Consider the following 19,426-nt stretch of genomic DNA (forward strand, 5'->3'; position numbering starts at 1 on the left):
GTGATGAGTTCCCTAGTGAAAAATTAATTTGTTTATTATTGAACAAGAAAGGGAGGAAGTAGTAACAAATGGTTGTAGATTAAACTTTGTATGTGATGAGTTATCCTAAGCTTATGCCTGTATGACTTGGGAGATTATAGCAACTAATTATTTCATTCAAGTAGCGAAAACCTTCAAATGACTAAATACAGATAAGATATAGGGATATCTCTTCGTAATGGCTAATGAATGCTTGCATGATTTAGTATCATTTACTTGGTACTACAGACTACAAACTACAGGACAATTTGTTTCTCATGACTTCTCACCTGAAATTTTTTTTGGCATTTTCCATTTTTATCTGTTTTTATTAGAATGTTTTTCGCTGCACATAAATGGGAAAATTATCTAATAATTGCTTTGTATTCTCAGCTTTCTTTTGCTATTGAGGAACAATCAGAAGAAAGTTGTGCTACTTTGATGCATTTACTTATATTACAATCTAAATGAAGGCATGATTTTATGAATTGGTTTTTACTTGTTCTGTTCTTTCTGTGCAGCCTAATTGCTACTCGAGAGTTATAAATGCGAATGGTGATGATCATATAATTATATTTGCTAAAAGAGATGTTAAACAGTGGGAAGAACTGACATATGATTACAGGTATTTCTTGAAGTCTCTCTGTAAATTTTTCTGTATAATGTGTATGCTAACATTTTTGTATTATGCTGCAGATTTTTTTCTATTGATGAACATCTTGCATGCTGTTGTGGCTTTCCAAGATGCCGGGGTGTAGTTAATGATATTGTAGCAGAGGGACAAGTGGCAAAGCTGCATGTACCTCACAAGGACTTGATACATTGGAAAGGATAATGACAGAGGTTAGCAAATTAAGAGATTTTGGGTCGTTCAGTATTTCTTACTGTTTTGTTTTTGCTAAGTTTATTTATTTACTGTTCTAAGTTGACAGGTTTGGTCTTTTACATTGTTTAGAGCATTTTATCTACTTTCACACACACACACACACACACACACACACACGCAAATTCCTTGAATAGTTATGTAAATTTGGGTTGCATTGCTGGTTTATATATGTAGGGTTCTTTTGTGGGTTTACTTGTTAGTTTGGACATATGGCAAAAGCTTTACTCTTGTTTATCCATCCAGATTTCTTTCTTTCCAAGTTTTGAGTCTTCACATGCGAGGCTTTGCTCTTTGAGGTATGACATGAATGGATGAATGAAGATAGCCAGAATGGTTTCTTATTTACTTCTTCAATAGAAATTAGAAATTAGATTATTGTCGACCTTTATGTGTGATTGGGTGGTGAGACGGCTGGCACTTAAGTATGGCCACTTCTAAAGAGTATCCATGGTTGGACACTGATGATTGTCTGACAGTTCTAGACATATCTCTAAGATGAGATACACATCCAGAATTTGGAATTAAAATTCTCTAGACATTTAGATGACATTTCTTGGCAAGTGTCCACACATGATAAATACCTCATTGATATTATGATTGATTTTAGTTTGTATTTGAAAATGTGTAATTTTGAAGAAAATTCAAATTTGGGTTTATTCATAATTTACTAAGAAGTTTGGTCATATTTAAATGAAAAGGTAAGATGGGATTTAGTTCAAAACAAGATAAACCCTATAGAGTAGAGTAGAGTAGTTACATTATGTGCGTGCATAGCACAAGTTTGCATATATATATATAGTTATGTCCTTGGCACACCATTTTTAAGTAGGGGTGAGCAGCAGATATACCGATCCGCCAAAACCGACCGAACCGAACCGATTCGCCGCATTTTGGACGGATGCGTGATGACGAGCGGACGGTTGCAGATTAGTTTTCTCCAATCCGCCAATTTGGCGGACGGATGGCGGATTTGAGATTCCTTTGGCAGCAACCAAATCGCCAAACCGCGAGCACCTCTAGTAATTTATAAGACTTTGTGTTTTCAATTTGTTTAAATATTTTGTTTGTGTTTTCAATTAAAAATGAGTTTAAATATTTTGTTGAAAAAAAATTTTCAACTTGAATATATTTTTTGAATTGAAAAGAATAAACATATTATTTATCTATATTTTTTGGTTTTTAAATCTAATTCTAAAAATAATAAATAGAAAATATGATATATGCTGGTTGGTTTATGTTTTAAAAAACATATATAGATGTAATAATACAGAGACATACAATCTCTACTACTGCTCTGTTCGTGGTTTTGGTGGTTTGAATTGTTTTTATATTTTAAGAACTACAGATTGTAATACTTTATGTAGATGAATTATGCTATGATTGTAATATGTGGATGAGGCATGCAGTGATTGTGATATTCTAGAGTTTCAAACTTTCTTTCTTTGGATGAGGCATAGAGTGATTGTAATACTTTTTTAAGTTATTGACTGTAATACTCTTTTTTTTTTTTTTTTTTTTTTTTGAGGAAGTGCACAAGTTGAATTATGTTGAAAATTTATAAAATTTTAAACCGCCAAACCGATTCGCATACATCCGCCAATCCGCTCAATCCACATCCGCTGGATTGGCGGACGGATGATAGATTGGAGGTTTCGTGGCCGCAACCGACCCGCGCTCACCCCTATTTTTAAGTATTCTCCTAGTTTACATGACTGCGTTATTTCATGTATGTGTCTCATGTACATGCCTATGCCAATATGGCAGTTAGAATGAATAATGAAGAAACTTAGGGTTAGGGTTTATAGGGTTCAAGAGGAAGAAGAGAAAGAGAGATTTTATATATCTGGAATTAAAATATTAACTCTACATCAGCAAAATATATATACAAATCCTAACATAGTGAAATGACCATCATACCTTCAACTTAATTAAATATTAACAGAAGGACAATAAAGAAATAAACCAAAAAATAACAATTCTAACCCTCCCCCTCAAGCTGGAGCATAGGGGTCAAACATGCCTAGCTTGACGGATAAATGATGAAACGAAGACCGAGCCAAAGGTTTAGTGAGAATATCACCCAATTGATCTTCAAAATGAGCATAAGGAGTCACAAGTTGCTTGCGTAGTAGGAGATCACGGATAAAATAACAATCAACTTCAATATGTTTGCTCGTTCATGGATCACAGAACTATTGGCAATGAAGATGGCAGCCTAATGATCACAAGACATACACATAGAAGTGGGAATAGAAAAATCAAAATCCCGAAGAAGAGACTGAACCAAGAGCATCTCAGAAGTAGTATGAGCCATGGCACGGTACTCAGCCTCAGTACTAGAACGAGCAACAACAGGCTGTTTCTTGCTACGCCAAGTAACAAGATTACCACCTACAAATGCACAATAACCTGAGGTGGGACGGTGGTCAGTCCTATTACCAGCCGAATTAACATCACTGAAGCCAGTGATAGATAACGAGGAAGATGGGCAATATAGCAAACCCCAACTGGGGGCACTCTTTAAGTACTGCAAAATGCGACACACAGCAACAAAATGGGGTTGGCAGGGAGCATGCATAAACTGACTAACTACACCCACGACATACCTAATATTGGGACGAGTGACAGTGAGATAGATTAACTTCCCAATCAACCGACGATAATGACCAATATTAGCAATAGGATGTTGAGTGCAAGTACGTTTACCTTTGTGGAGGGCAATAGGAAGGTCATCAGAGGACACATCAGCAGATGGAACAGGGGAGTCAGGAACCTTAGACGTAGGAGATGAACTGGTCGGGCCATAAGATACAATGCGACGAGCTTGAGACTGCTGATAAACCTGCGAAGGAGGGGTAACGGGAAGACTAGAGGAAGAGGATGTAGAAGTAGAAGAGGAAGGAACACAAGACAGAAATATAGGGGTGAGAGAAGCTGGCTTCCTCTTATGACAAGAGAGAGGATCAGTGGATGATTGTTGCCTAGAGGAGGAGAAAAAATGAGTGGGTACAAAAAAGGTTACATCAACACTGACAAAGTATCGGCGTGACTCAGGATGATAACATTGATACCCTTCCTGAGTATGAGAGTAGCCTAAGAAAACACACTTGCGAGCATGAGGAGATAACTTATCTAAACTAGGTTCAAGAACATGGACAAATGCCACACAACCAAAGACACGAGGTGACAAGGGAAAAAGAGACGATGTGGGATATAACTGAGAATGGGGAGATGTGTGTACAACATTAGAAGGCATGCGGTTAATAAGAAAACAAGTGGTGAGATTAGCATCGTCCCAAAATTGTTTGGGAACATGCATATTAAACATCAGTGTGCGAGCAACATATAACAAATGACAGTGTTTATGCTCCGCAACACCATTTTGAGGAGATGTATGAGAACAAATAGTCTGATGAATAATACCACGAGCATCACAAAAGGTAGTCACAATAAATTGCACATATTCTAAGGCATTATCAGACCGAAATATCTTCATACGTTTCCCAAATTGAGTAAATATTTCATTATAAAACTTAGAGATAATAGAAGGCAAATCAGATCTCTGTTTCGTTAAAAACCACCAAGCCATCCAAGAGTAATCATCCACAAAAATAACAAAATTAAAAAACCATTAACAATGGGTGTTCTAGAAGGACTCTAGATATCTGTATGGACAAGAGCAAAAGACTCAGACACATGGCTAATACTCTTACTAGGAAAAGAACTACGGTGATGCTTCCAAAATTGACAGGCTTCACACTCAATCTGAGAAACATGACTCAAACTAGAAACAACTAACTTGAGCTTGGCCAAAGAGGGATGACCTAAGCGGAAATGCCACTGAAGAGGAGATATAGTAGCTCTCAACATGGTAGATGGAGGATGAGGAGGAATCTTAGTGTTCAAAAAGTATAAGCCATCCTTCTTATACCCCGAACCAATCATCCTCTTGGTTTGGAGGACCTGCAAAACACATGAAATCGGAGAAAATGTTACAGAACAGTGGGGAGCTTGAGTTAATTAGCTAACATAAAGAAAATTAAATGGAAACTTAGGAACATAGAGACCAGAGGGTAAGGAAAGGGATAGAGTGGGATGGAGAGGACCTTGACCACTAGCAGGTCAAGAAGATCCATCAGCAAGTATAATAATATGACTAACAGGCCTCAGATTATTAAAAAGAGAGGAATTACCAGTGATATGAGAACTAGCACCTGAGTCTAATGGCCATGGTTGAGTAAACTTAGCCACACATGCAATATTACCTGAACTAGCCAAAGTAGCGGTAGAGGATGAAGGTATACTAGGCCAGAGAGATTGGACAAGAACAGTAAGCTCACTAATCTAAGTAGTGAATGTTTCATGAGAATCAACCGGAGAAGCAATAGAACCAATAAAAAACAAGGATTGTAAGGATGAAGCATCCATAACCTGATGCACATGATCGTGTTTGCCATACTTTTGCCAACACCAAGGTTCAGTACGACCTTGGGAACCACAATGAGTATACTTGCGATCACCATGTGTGCGAGAGCTAGGTCCATTACTACCCTCACTACGGGAACCACCACCACAAGATGTACTACCATGGGAACCACCTCCGCGAGAACCTCGTGAACTGTAAGAAGAGCCCTGAAGGACAAATGGGCCATGAAAACCCCCTTGAGTAGGCCCACAATCTCCATTACTAGAGACCATTGCAGAAGATGACAAAGTAAAGGACCCAGTTGTAGGTTGTGCCTAACCCAAGGAAGAACGTAACAGCCGGGAATAGGCATTAGTAGTAGAAGAGAGAATCTCACTGGCAAGAATTTGATCCTTGAACCCCCACAATTTAAGATCTAAGCTGGAGAGTATAGAAGCCACCATAAACTCTTCCTAATGTTGTTTTTGTTTGTTCGCATCAATAGTGAAGGGTCAATGCTACAATAACTGATCCCACAAGGTCTTGGGAGTACTATAATACTCGGGAAGGGATAGGCCGGATTGGCGGATAGCAAAGAGCTCATATAACTCATAGACCCGAGAGACATTACTCTGATGCGAAAAAGATTTAGTAATGGAGTCCCATATTTCCTTAGAGGTATCACAAAATTTCACAGTGGTGGCAACATGTGGCTCCAAACTGTGCCAAATCCAACCCATAACACAAGAATCCTAACTTCACCAATCGTCATATGCTTTATCATCTGTGCTAGGAGGGAGTTCGCTAAGGAAGCGAGACTTCTTGCCACGCAAGAAAATTTTGACTGCATGAGCCCAAGCCAAGTAGTTGGCACCATTCAATTTCTTTGTAGTGATAGATTTAGGCATGTCATCATCTTTACCCACAGCCATAGCCATAGCCATAGCCTTATCCTTAATCTCGGCCATAATTATCAATCACACAGAGTACGCAACAAACAAGCACAAATGTAGCAAAATACTTGCAAATAGTCACTATCCACAGCAACCAGTAACCATAACAACCAATACAGGCAACCGAACTAGCTCAACAAATAAGAATCCATGACAAATCAAGCATAAGTGGGGAAGACACAGATCTATTAAACAGATTTAGACCTAAATTGAACCGACACAACCCATTTGCAGAAATTAACACTGAAGATCAATTATCCCTTGGTAGAAGGATTTTAGCCCCTATATAGTCAATTCCAATAGGTAGAAATGGAAAAAAAACAAGTCTACTGAACAGATACTGAAGCTGCCAAATAAATTGAGGCACGAATTTGAACCAAATACTCACCCAACCACATTAGAACAACAAATTAACACCAAGTATCACTAGGGAGCTAAGTTTCGGTTTCTATAGGATAGATTTCAGCAAGAAGAACTAGGAAAAACAAGGCCAAAACTAGATTCAAAGAGAGATACCAAAAAATATGAAAAACATTAGAAAATAGAAAACTCACATCAGGGATGATAAAAAAATTCACAAAAATCACCATAAATCTCAGGAGAGATTTTCGAGCCCATGGGTATAGATTTCGTCCATACAGTGCTGATGTCATCGTACGGATGATGATGTCAGCACATCGCCGGTCACCTTTGATCTATGAAGCACAGATACTCCGAAATGGCCCCCGTACGCGTATCGGATACGCGTCCGATACGGCGGGATACGTGTCAGATATGGAAAAAAAGTATCCGATTTTTTTTTTTAATTTTTGAATTTCGGATACGTCTAGGATACGCAAGGATACGGTCAGGATACTTTTGGGATACGGCGGGGCAAAAAAAAATTTCAAAAACTTAAAATGGGGTCAAAGTATAAAATATCAAAATAAGATAAAATAAAACACACACAAAAAAAAAAAATCAATCCAACTTACCTAGACCTAGGTCGAACAGCAACCAGCTGTGAAGGAGGAGTTCGTCGTCGTCTCTCGTCTCGAACAGTAGCTCCACGGTCGTCGATCAGGTTCGTCCCTCTCTCTCTCCCTTTCGCTCCCTCTCTGTCTGCCTCTCGCTCGATCTCACACTCTCTCTCTCTCTCTCTCTCTCTCTCTCGCTCGATCTGTCTGGTCTGGGTGGAGATGGACAGATCTCGATCTCATCTCCCCCCTCTCGGTCGATCTCTCTCTCAACCTCCCTTTTATCTATATCGTCTGTCTTTGCAGTCACATATTTATTTTTATTTATTTTTTATTTTTTATTTTTTGTATGTATGCTCTGTAAATAAAATAAAATAAATCAAATAAGATATATAAAAAAAAAAAAACTTTGTATGTATTCAGTATTACCTGATAAAACAAAATAAATCAAATAAGGTAAAAAAAAAACTTATTAATAAATAAATAAATAAACTTATTAATAAACTTTGTAAAATTATTGATAATCAAATAAGGTAAAAAAACTTATTAATAAATAAATAAATAAACTTATTAATAAACTTTGTAAACTTAATCTTAGCCATCAATAAATAAATGAACTTATTGATAAATAAATGAACTTTGTAAATTTTTTCCTCCTTAATTTGAATTGCATTATGGTTGTTATGGGTGATGCTATATTGTTGAAATTTAATTGAGTTGATGAATTTTTTGTTATGGGTGATGCATTATGGTTGTTATGGGTGATGCTACATTAATGTTTTGTTTTATTTGTTTACCAAAATTATAAATTTTAGGAAATGAGTTTGGGTACGGGAAGCTTAGGTTCAACAAGTGGTACACCAATGGAAGAAGGTGATTATGCTCCTCTTTGGTGTTATGTTACAAAACTAGAAAAAATGGGAGAAGGAGGTGGTAATACTAGGTTTAAATGCAATTACTGTCAAAATGAGTACAAGGGGTCATACTTTAGGGTCAAGGCACATTTGTTAAAACTTTCTGGCAATGGGATTAGAGTGTGCCCCAAAGTGACTCCACAACACTTTGCTGAAATGCAAAGGAAAATTGAAGAAGCTGAGAAAAGGTTAAAGATGGCTATGCCTAATAAAGTTCTTTTACCACCTTCCACTTGCCAATCTACTTCAATAGGTTCAGGGCCTTTAGATACTGGAGGACTTAGGATGGAGGGGTATGAGCCAAGAAAAAGAAAGGCTACTGAAACTTCTGCTCTAGAAAAGGCATTCAATCCAGTTATTCGGGAACAACTGCATTCTGAGATTGCTTGCATGTTTTATTTAGCAGGGTTACCTTTTCATTTATCAAGGAACCCATATTATGTTAGTGCATTTCAATTTGCTGCCAACAATCCAATTCCTGGTTATGTACCACCCGGTTATAACTTGCTGAGGACTACATTGCTTCAAAAGGAAAGGGGCTAATTTAGAGAGGTTGTTGGAGCCAACTAGAGCATCATGGAAGGAAAAAGGGTTGAGTATTGTTTCAGATGGATGGACTGATTCTCAAAGAAGGCCCCTTATTAATTTTATGGGAGCATCAGAAGCTGGGTTAGTGCTCTTGAAAGCTGTTAATTGTGAAGGTGAGCATAAAGACAAGTTTTTTATTTCCAACTTAATTAGTCAAGCAATTGAAGAAGTTGGACATCAGAATGTCATTCAAGTCATTACAGATAATGCTCCCGTGTGTAGTGCAGCTGGTTTACTCATTGAAAGTAAGCACCCGAATATCTTTTGGACACCATGTGTAGTTCACACACTGAATCTTGCTCTTAAGAACATTTGTGCTCAAAGGAAACAGGGGGTAATGCTTTTGCTTATGATGAATGTCACTGGATCACACTGTGTTGATGATGTGATGTTTATCAAAAACTTCATCATGAACCATTCCATGCGGCTAGCTATTTTCAATGAATTCGTACCCTTGAAGTTGCTTGCTGTTGCAGACACACGTTTCGCATCTGCCATTGTCATGCTCAAAAGGTTTAAACTTATAAAGCGTGGCCTCCAATCAATGGTTATTAGTGACCAGTGGGTTTCTTACAAAGAAGACGATGTTGGGAAAGCAGCATCTGTGCAGGAAAAATTATTGAATAATGTGTGGTGGGATAAGATTGATTACATTTTGTCTTTTACATTGCCTATCTATGAGATGCTTAGGTTTTGTGACACTGACAAACCATGCCTTCACTTAGTCTATGAAATGTGGGACACCATGATTGAAAAGGTGAAGGCAAGCATCTTTAGGCATGAAGGGAAGCTAGATCATGAGGAATCAATCTTTTATTCCATTGTGCACAATATACTAGTTGAGAGGTGGGCCAAAAGTAACACTCCTCTTCATTGCCTTGCACATTCTTTGAATCCGAGGTAATAACTTAATTCATACTTTTACTAATTACATTTTTTTGTTGACATTTGTCTTTTAATATGAATAACATAATTTAATTTTGAAACTTTCTAATGTTGTAATCTAGGTATTATAGTTCAACGTGGCTTAATGAAAATCCCAATTGTGTCCCTCCTCATAGGGATGAAGAAATTTCAAGTATGAGAAACAAGTGCTTCAAGAAATACTTTCCAAATTTAGAGGAGAGAATGGTTGTAAATGTGGAATATGCCAAGTTTTCAGGAGGTTTGGATATGTTTGGAGATTTTGAATCAAAGATTGATAGAGGAGTATTGGATCCACTTATTTGGTGGTTTACACGTGGGTCTCCTGCTCCTATGCTTCAATCTTTAGCATTAAAATTTCTTGGCCTGCCATGTTCCTCATCATGCTGTGAAAGGAATTGGAGCACCTACTCCTTTATTCACTCCATGAAAAGAACAAAATAACACCACAACGTGCTGAAAATTTGGCTTTTGTGCACAACAATCTTCGTCTCCTATCAAGGAGAAGTCGACAGTACATTGAAGGAGAATCCAAGTTATGGGATGTTGGTGGAGATGCTTTTGATTCATTGGAGGGTGCAGACTTACTTGAAATTGCAAGTCCTTCTCTTGATGAACCAGATATGGAAGCTGTGATATTCATTGATGAAGGGGAACAAGTCGAAGCTATTGACCTTGAAGACTCTTAGCTTCATAGGAATCTTTCTTTTTTTATCAAGTTGTCTTTTGCTTTAAGTTTTATTTTTATGTATGCTACATTATTAAAAATTGTTGAAGTTTTATTTTATGTATGCTACATTACTAAAAATTGTAAAAATATTATTTTTTATGAACGTATCCCCGCCGTATCCGTATCCGTGCTTCCTAGCCTCCGATTGATCTCCAAAATCTGTAGAACACTTCCTAATGAAGGATAGATCACTCTGATACCAAGTTAGAATGAATAATGAAGAAATTTAGGGTCAAGGTTTATAGGGTTTAAGAAGAGGAGGAGGAGAAGAAGAAGAAGAAGAAGAGGAAGAGCGATTTTATATATCTAGAATTAAAATATTAACTTTACATCGGCAAAATATATATGCAAACCCTAACATAGTGAAATGACCATCATACCCTCAATTTAAGTAAATATTAACAAAAGGACAATAAAGAAATAAACTAGAAAATAACTATTCTAACAATGGCTATTAACCTCCTTTTAAGGGGAGTTACTTGTTTGGACGCACAAAAGAATTGAATAACCTGTGCATAGAATTGACATGGCCTTGATTGGTTGGGTTGGTTTAGTTCTAGCAGATGCTCAGTTGGGTTAAAAAATCCCAAAACTGATCAAATTGGTTTGCTTCTTCAGTTAGCAATTGGGTAACCCCAAATAACTCATAAACCAACCACTTCTATATTTTCAGAACTAGCATATGTTTGGTTGGGTCCAAAAGTCCCAGAACTGAGCAAATTGGTTTGGTTTACAAATGTAATGAGAATTACATCAATCTGAACAATCAACTTGGTTATTAGTAAGAAGGGTATTATTGTAATCTTCTACATCAGAATAAATATTAAAAGAACATGAAGGGAACCCTAGTTCTTGTTCTCTCTTTTTCATATTTGTGCCTTTTTTCTCCAATCTCTTCTCTCTTCTTTCATTAATTCTTCATGGTATCAGAGTTTAGGCTTGGTCTAAGGATCTTGATTGTTTAGGGTTGAGGAGACGCTATTGAGGTAAGCCAAAAAAAAAAAAAAATTCTCTATGGTCGACTAGGGTAGTCCTTTCACCCTATATTGTTTGTTTTTCCATTGAATAAGCCTTGCTAGGATTTGCCTGTTTCAACTACCGGAGTTATTTCAGTGCATCAACCTTGTTTCTCTCAATCCCTAAGGGGTCGACTAACAATAGAGACTCAGTACCCTTGGGTCTTGAGTAGTGGTGAATTATTTTTTGGTGGTATGCGGGTGGTGGCCTTGTCTTGGTGTCTCCTAGTATTCACTGAGCAATGTTTTGGTTTTTCTGGTTGTTTTTTGGTCTCAACAACCTTCTTGTTGGGTGATATTTGTCAAATTGTTACCTAATCATGTCAGAAGGAAGTGTGGTGTCTCAACCACTTGTTAGTGTTGCTCACCAAATTGTCACGGATATTCCCACTTTACAGATTACCACTATAAAGCTTAATGGCCGTAATTATTTGTCTTGGTCTCAATCAACCAAGTTATATATCAAAACTGGGGGGGAAATGGGGTATGTTACTGGCAAAGTTGTACAACCAAAAGCTGATAACCCTTTATGATCGATGGGATATTGAGAATTCCACAATTATGTCTTAGATCCTCTGCATCCACTGTTTTTGCCTAGTCAGGTAATACTTCTCTGGCCTTAAGTGCTTCCTGTCAATTCTCGTATTTCCCCTGGATCATTGATTTCGAGGCTTCTGATCATATTACTAGTTTGTCCAATTTGTTCTCCTCGTATATTCCTTGCTCAAGACAAGTTAAACTAGCTAATAATTCTCTTGCCTCTGTGTCTGGCAAAGGTTCCATCCTTGTTACTCCTTTTATGTTTTTGTCTTCTGTGTTACATGTTCCTATTGCTCTTCATAAAGGTGTGAGGTCATGTACTCAATATCCTATCTCTAATTTTATTTCTTTGCATCATCTATCACCATCTTATCATGCTTTTGCATCCATGTTGTCTTCTGTGTCTGTTACACAGAATGTCTAAGAAGCACTCATAGATCCCAAGTGGAAAAATGTGTGAAGAAATGAATGCTCTAAGGAAAAATAATACTTGGGAGTTGGTTGAATTACCTGACGGCAAGAAGCCAATTGGATGTAAGTAAGTGTTCACTATGAAACATAAGGCAAATTGTTGGGAGATATAAAGGCTAGACTAGTGGCCAAGGGATATACTCAAACCTACATAATTGATTATCAAGAGACCTTTGCTCCAATGGCAAAGATGAATTCCATTCGAGTCATTCTTTCGTAGGTAGCTAACCTAGGTTAGCCTCTTCAGCAACTTGACGTAAAAAATACCTTTCTCCATAGTGACTTGGGAAGCGGAAGTGTATATGGATATCCCTCTTGGATTCCCACCCACCTGGTTTGAGAGATTTACCAAAGCTATGCTCATGTTTGGGTATTGTCAATGTCAAGTTGATTATACCTTGTTTGTCAAACATTTATCACATGAGAGAATAACTGCGCTAATAGTGGATGTCGATGACATTGTATTGACTGAGGATGACATAGCGGAGATGGAAAATTTGAAGAATTTCTTGGCTAAGGATTTGAAATAAAGGACTTGGGAGAATTAAAGTACTTCTTGGGTATTGAGGTTGCTCGATCTCGACATGGTGCTTTTATCTATCAATGCAAGTATGCGCTTGATCTTTTTAAGGAGACTGGGATATTGGGATGTAACTGGTGGACACTCCCATTGAACAAAATCATATACTGGGGGATAGTGAAAGTGATACTCCTATTGATATGGGTCGTTATCATAGACTTGTTGGTAGACTTATTTACCTTTCAATCACTCATCTTGACTTAGCATACACAGTTAGTGTGCTTAGTCAGTTTATGTATTCACCTCATGAAGTTCATATGGAGGCTGTATATAGGATTCTCTGCGGTACTTGAAGTCATCACCTAGTAGAGGTATTTTGTTTTCAAAACATGATGATTTGCAGATAGAAGCCTATATTGATGTAGATTGGGCGGGATCCATCACCAACAGGAGATGCAATTTAGGGTACTACACTTTTGTAGGTGCTAATTTCATGACATGACGTAGCAAGTAGTCTATAGGTTCTAGGTCAAGATTGAAGGCAGAATTTCAATCAATGGCTCATGGAATATGTGAATTGTTGTGGTTGAAGTCACTTCTGAAGGTTTTGATAAGAAAATTCCGATGGAACTGTATTGTGACAATAAAGTTGCTATTAACATTGCCCACAACCCAGTTCAACATGATAGGACCAAACATGTAGAGGTTGATAGACATTTCATCAAAGAAAAGTTGAATGAGCGTGTAATTTGTACCCGTGTTTGTCAAGACGGGAGATCAACTTGCAGATATTTTGATTGAGTGTCTAGTATACTGTTTCACTTTGTTCTTGACAAGTTGAGCATTCGCAATATCTTTCCCCAACTTGAGGGGGAGTATTGGTTATTAGTAGGAAGGGTATTAATGTAAAAAGGGAACCCTAGTTCTCATTTTCTCTTTGTCATCTGTGCCCCTTTCTCTCATCTCTACTCTCTTCTCTTCTTTCATTAATTCTTCACAACTGTGTGAGAAAGTCCAACAACACATACCCGTAAGCCCAATATCAGCCATCACAACTTCGAACACAAGAAAGAGCTCCATAACGGAGAAGAAATAAATAACTTAAGAAATAGCTCACAAATCTGAAGACATTATCAATTTTTGCATTTGGCAAGGATTGACTCCTTGATCTCTCAGTTGAGAGTGTACAAGTGTGCACGACTGAATTAACCAGTTGGTTGATTGATTCCCTCTTTTATTCTGTCCCTTATCATCAATCCACTCATCCCTCTCTCACCCTCGTTTCCCTTTCAATTCCCTTCCCTTCTGCATTTTGCTCCTTTTAACATCTTTCAAGCTATTAATTTCAAGATTGGATATCCTTCGTAGTTTTAATGATTTCATTATGAACAATAGTTATCTAGTAGAAGATTTATAAATTTTTTTGGCTGAAACTGTTTAGTGGCTAATTTAATTTCATTGGTGTTCCATAATCTTCTTTTTTACAGATAGAACTCAAGTCATCATTGTAATGAACATCTGATTGAAAACCTTTCTTTCTTTTATGAGAGTTTTTTTTCTTCTAAAAAAAGCAACGGTTTGCTTTGTTAGCACCATTGTATCAGGGCTTTCTGGAATTCCCCTCTAAGATCGAAAGATGTGTTCCTTGGCTCATGCTTCAGGCCCTGTCAACAAGGCATGATTCCATTGTTTCTTCTAGAGTTTTTCACATAATTTTTTTTGGCAAGTACCTATAGTATAGTGTTGCTAGGCTTCAAGACAAGTTCATTATTACTTTTCTATATAATAGGGTATTTTTGGAATTCAATTTTCCGATTTTGGTGTGTATGTAATCATTTACAGGATTTAGGATGTGGGCTGACCTTACTAGCTGGGGACCTGGGGTAAATCTGATAGGTAACACGGTGGTTTTTGTTGACATTTTACTTGGCTTTCTATGTTTGAGCCTTTAAGAAACTGATGTATTTGGCATTGTTTCTTTTTAATGTATGCATCTCGATGAAGTGCAAGTCCCTAAAATTGTTGGTATGATTGTTTACGCATTTATGCCTCGTAGGCTTCTATACTTTGGTAGCTTCATGGCCAATAGTGATCAAAAAACTTTGGGAGGCAAATGATAACAGGCAGAATTTGTTGAATAAGGTGATGTCACATGGGAGAGTAAAATTTATTGAGTGGCTGGCTGCAAGGAAATGTTGACAATGTTGTCTACTGTCACCTAGTTTGCTTGTGTTTTTGGTTGGGATATAGATAAATATGCAGGATTATTAAGTGGATAATGAAGGTCAGTTTGAGGTGATGAACTGAAGGGATACATAATGTTTTGATTGACGAAAAGGCTTGATGAGGTCACTAGGTCATTCTTGGAAAGTTTGAAGGCAAAAAGATTGAACTAAGAATTATAGTAAGAATCATTGGAAGTTGCTTAAATCAGAAGGTTCGAAAAGGGGTGTGGTGAAAGAACAAACAGAAACACATTGCAGGGATGAATGGCCAAAGGATGTTTTGTTACACAATATTCCTGCTGTTGATTGCATCATTATCAAGAAATTTAACACTATCATGAAAAAAGATTGGCGTCCCACTCACTTAACTACCACTGAAAAATCAAGGTTGATTTTTCTCGAAGGGAGTATGATGTAGACCTTAGAAACCCTAACCAATTGTATATTTGAAGAAAACAGAGGCTCAAAATTTGCTTGATTCAAAGCCAGCCCTACTTGGGTGCTGTAAATTTGTTATTTCACAATTTTTGGAGCCCATTTCTTTAAGCTTTGGCTAGTAACAAGTTTTTAGTTGGTTTTTGTAATAAAGTTTGGCTGGTATCAATTCTTAGCTTTCACAGGCTTCTGTTTGTGGGTTTACTTATTTGTTTGGGTAGTTTGGTGGCTCTACACATCCAGGTCAATGTTTTACTTGGCTCTCAACTTTAGTTGAAAATTCATATTTGTTTGCTTTGAAGTATGACTTTTGGTGTGTAAACAAAGCTGAGATGAGCCATGTACAGTGGTGGCAAAACTCAGCTTGCTCACATTTACGTCTTGTTTCAATTCTGTTCATTCAAGATTGAGCCCTACGTACAAGGGTCTGTTCAGTTATGGCTTGGTAATTTGTAAGGAAGCCTAAGTCGGTTAGGTAATTGCTACTAGAGAAGAGATTTGCAATTGTGTCTGTAATGTATAATCAAATAAATACAGCACAAAGAGAATGCATGCAGAAGATATTGGATTAGCCGTTTAGCTGAAAAGAAAAGAAAGAAAAAGTACTTGCAGAAAGTTGGTAATAAGAAGAACATAAGTTACACATAGAAATCAATGGCTTTTAACTTCACTTTGCCCTCTATCTTTACATCTTCAGCTAATTGCAATCGAGGGTTTAGGTAACTGAGATACAGTTTTACAAACCTTAGCCTATCAGTTTTGACTAATTGAATAATTGCATATGTTCTTGGGGGATACACTTGAAAAGAGAAAATTTGACATTGTGTATACATATAATGATATGCAGGTTGCCTATCTGTGTGTGTGCAAATACTAAATTATGATAAATACCGACATATTCCTTCTGATTATTTTCTTAAATGGTTTGAAATTGACAATACTAAATTATGATAAATACCTACAAAAATTCGGTTCTATCTGGAAGTGGAAGACTAGTGGAAAGAACAGGAGGTAAAAGGTTTGGGTAATCTATTCTATTTCATTTAGGCCATGTTTGTTTGGGTGGACATGAGCTTGGGATTGGACTAATAATCCAATAAAATTATTAATCCGATATTTGGTTAAACAATTGAAGTACGGACTAATTATTTTAAACTTAATTATTAGTTAAGATAGGATACATAATCCAACGAATTCGTAGTCCTAGCACTATTAGTCATGGGAATGTTAATCCAGTCTATCCAAACAAACATGGCCTTAGTTCCTTTTTTTCTTTTTCTTTTTTTGGCCCTTGTCATTCAGATGTAGACTGATATGCACATCCTTTTTAGCTCACATACTAGGTACCTACTCTTTACTCAATCTGCCCCTCCCATACTCCCATCCATTGGGGATTAAACTGAGTGTACTTTTGAGCAGTTTCATTCTAGGTGGAACCATGATTCTATCTCAACAGGAACATTGTTCAATCTCGAATCTTGTTTTCAATCACGGGATCGCAGTTCTGGAACAGAAACATCTATGAAGCATGGGCAACTTTCCGGACGTTGCGTACAGGTGTTCGACATGTGTCGGACACGGACACGCGCTAGACACGCTCCAGTCACGTGTCGGACACACTGGAAAGAGTTGGACATGTTGGGACACCTGCAACACGTTGGGACACGCTAAAGACATGCTAAGTACTATTTTTTTCCCAAAAAAAAAATATATATATATATATATACATATAATAAAAATATATGTTTTGACGTGTCCCTAACGTGTCGTGTCCTGTATTTTTTTGAAAATTTATGTGTCCGTATCGTGTCTGTGTTGTGTCACATGTCCGTATCCGTGCTCCTTGAGAAAACATCATCCTCAGTAGGTGACTCTTGCAACTTAGAGCCTTAACAACACAAGTAACTCATCTACCTGCTAAATGTTGGGGGTGTGCATCTGCTCTAATTCCCACTGCAATTGCCACATTCTTTGTGATAATGTTCATATTAAACATCATCTAAATCAATTTGGGCCAGTAATGTCTTCTGAACCAATATGTGCTATTTCTCTTTTCCGATATAATTTTTTTTTTTTTTTTTTCAGTTATCTTTCTTGAATTGGCTTCAACTTTGTTAAATGTTCCTACTTGTGCTCCTTTGAACGAATTTATTTATTTCCTATGAATTTCATGACTGCTTCAATTATTTATTTCCAGCACTGATGTGTGTTTTTGCATATTCCATGTGCAGAACTCTCTCGTGTTTGATGTGTGACCCCCCAGCCCCCCCCTGTGAGATCATTCCATTTCGGAGACCAGCTGCCACCCTCAACAATCTGTTCCTAATTGCCTGCCATTTTGTTAATGTAGATATGCCAAAAAACAAAAAACAAAAAACAAAAACAAAAAAAGCAAAAAAACGAAAAAAGCAAAAAAAAAAAACAAAAAAACAAAAAAGCAAAAAACAAAAAAGAAAAGAAAAGAAGAAAAGAAGCAGATCGAGAGATGGTTATAGAGATTCAGTTTTTTCACAGATTCAAAGGAAACACTTAAGATTCAGTTTAGATGTTTGCTCGTCGGTGTAAATATGTCCAGCTTCCCCCCTTCCCTTTCGCCAAAAGAGAAGAAAAAAAAGTATAAAATGTTATATGCTGACTTTGTTGTCCATTACTATTATAGAGTTTGCAAAATGTCATAAATGATATAGGGGAGTTTTTAAAATAAAATTAAAATTTTAACCTTGGATTTTAATTGCTTTGAACTTGAACTTTTAAATTAGTCTCAATTTAAATCAAAATTATATTTGTTGAATGATAAATTTGTCAATTTATCACCATGACTAGTAGATCCTCCATCTCACTGCCACAAGCTCAATGATCGATGATGGTTATGTGAACAGTAAGCATATATAACCGTCTTCTGAACCAATATATAAGCATTTGCTCTACCCCCCATATTTTTTAGAACAGTAAGCTTATATATAGATGGTTAATAAAGGCCCATTTGGAAACTTTGGTTTTTAGTCAATAAAAATCACTGCAAGTTTCACATCATTTTGTTTATTGTTTTTTATTTATTTATATCTTTTCGTAAAAAATTAATTAAAATAGTCAATTTTCAAATGGATCATTTTGATATGGTGTGGTAAAGTTTAAAATTATGATTGATATTAAATTTTTACATGTATTGCAAAAAACTTTTTTGACTTGATGGACATAGAGGAGGATTGAAATTAGGGTTGATTATATTTTTCTTCCTATAATTTGATTTAATTTTTTTTATTATTATTAGTTTTGAGAAACGATTTAAATTTTACTTTAGTCTCTATAGTTTGAATTTGAATAATTTAGTTCATATACTTTTAAGTTTAGTTTTAATTTGGTCATTCTATCTAAATTTTGTAAATTTTGTTAAAAGTACATTTTAGAAAGTTCATAATTGTCCTAAAATTGTTAATTGTAACCTCTAATTTAGATGGAAGGACTAAATTGAAGCCTTAGAAAATTGGCAAGTTTCTTAAATTTGTTAATTTTGACCTTCAATTTAGGCAGAAAAGTCAAATTGAAACTAGAGTCGTAGTGTAGGGATTAAATTGTTTAAATTAAAACTATAAGGATTAAAGTGAAATTTGGATTCAATTATAAAAGTAAAAAGTATAATTAATTTATTTAAATATCTTGGTTTAAATTTGGAATATTAGAATGTGCTTAGAAGGGAAATGCGATTAGGTCAATTATAAAAAAAAATGATTAAACAGATTAATTATGATTTTAGCCTTTGGTCGAATGATCACATCAATAAGTAATCACACAAGAACTACAAAGATTTAATGTGAAAAACTCGAAAAGAAAAATTACGGTACTAA

At 36.4% G+C, this 19,426-nt stretch overlaps 3 protein-coding genes across 7 annotated transcripts in view; 2 read left to right on the plus strand and 1 right to left on the minus strand.

Moving 5' to 3' along the window:
- The window catches only part of LOC114308711 (histone-lysine N-methyltransferase ATX2), an 86,453-nt gene extending 68,141 nt beyond the window's left edge, over positions 1-18,312 (plus strand). For 3 of the 5 annotated variants that reach the window (XR_014335451.1, XM_082878080.1, XM_082878082.1), the window contains 3 exons: positions 540-643; positions 715-861; positions 17,813-18,312. Coding sequence is in view for 3 of the 5 variants with exons in the window: in XM_082878080.1 (XP_082734206.1) it covers positions 540-643; positions 715-853 (243 nt within the window). In the remaining 2 variants the exon portion in view is untranslated. Of the gene's footprint in view, positions 1-539; positions 644-714; positions 862-1,147; positions 1,587-17,812 lie in introns of those variants that run through there. The other 2 variants (XR_014335452.1, XM_082878081.1) reach the window with 2 other exon arrangements.
- LOC145795863 (uncharacterized) lies at positions 3,120-4,493 on the minus strand. Its single transcript, XM_082880790.1, has one exon. It carries the CDS (start codon positions 4,491-4,493, stop codon positions 3,120-3,122), a length of 1,374 nt encoding a protein of 457 aa, XP_082736916.1.
- Positions 8,658-10,479, plus strand: LOC114308719 (uncharacterized). Its single transcript, XM_082878083.1, has 2 exons — positions 8,658-9,620; positions 9,728-10,479. Exons 1-2 carry the CDS (start codon positions 8,782-8,784, stop codon positions 10,086-10,088), a joined length of 1,200 nt encoding a protein of 399 aa, XP_082734209.1. The 5' UTR covers positions 8,658-8,781; the 3' UTR covers positions 10,089-10,479.
- Positions 18,313-19,426: the final 1,114 nt, after the last annotated feature.

This window comes from Camellia sinensis, chromosome 7 (genome assembly GCF_055761805.1).
Source record: "Camellia sinensis isolate YWXY chromosome 7, ASM5576180v1, whole genome shotgun sequence".
NCBI lineage: Eukaryota > Viridiplantae > Streptophyta > Magnoliopsida > Ericales > Theaceae > Camellia > Camellia sinensis.

What these genes read in the sequence shown, in the direction of transcription:
- LOC114308719 (XM_082878083.1), top strand. Translation starts at nt 8,782, where the DNA reads ATGGGAGCATCAGAAGCTGGGTTAGTGCTCTTGAAAGCTGTTAATTGT. An exon ending in GCACATTCTTTGAATCCGAG is followed by an intron (nt 9,621 to 9,727) that starts GTAATAACTTAA and finishes GTTGTAATCTAG; the next exon opens with GTATTATAGTTCAACGTGGC.
- LOC145795863 (XM_082880790.1), bottom strand. Translation starts at nt 4,493, where the DNA reads ATGGCTTGGTGGTTTTTAACGAAACAGAGATCTGATTTGCCTTCTATT.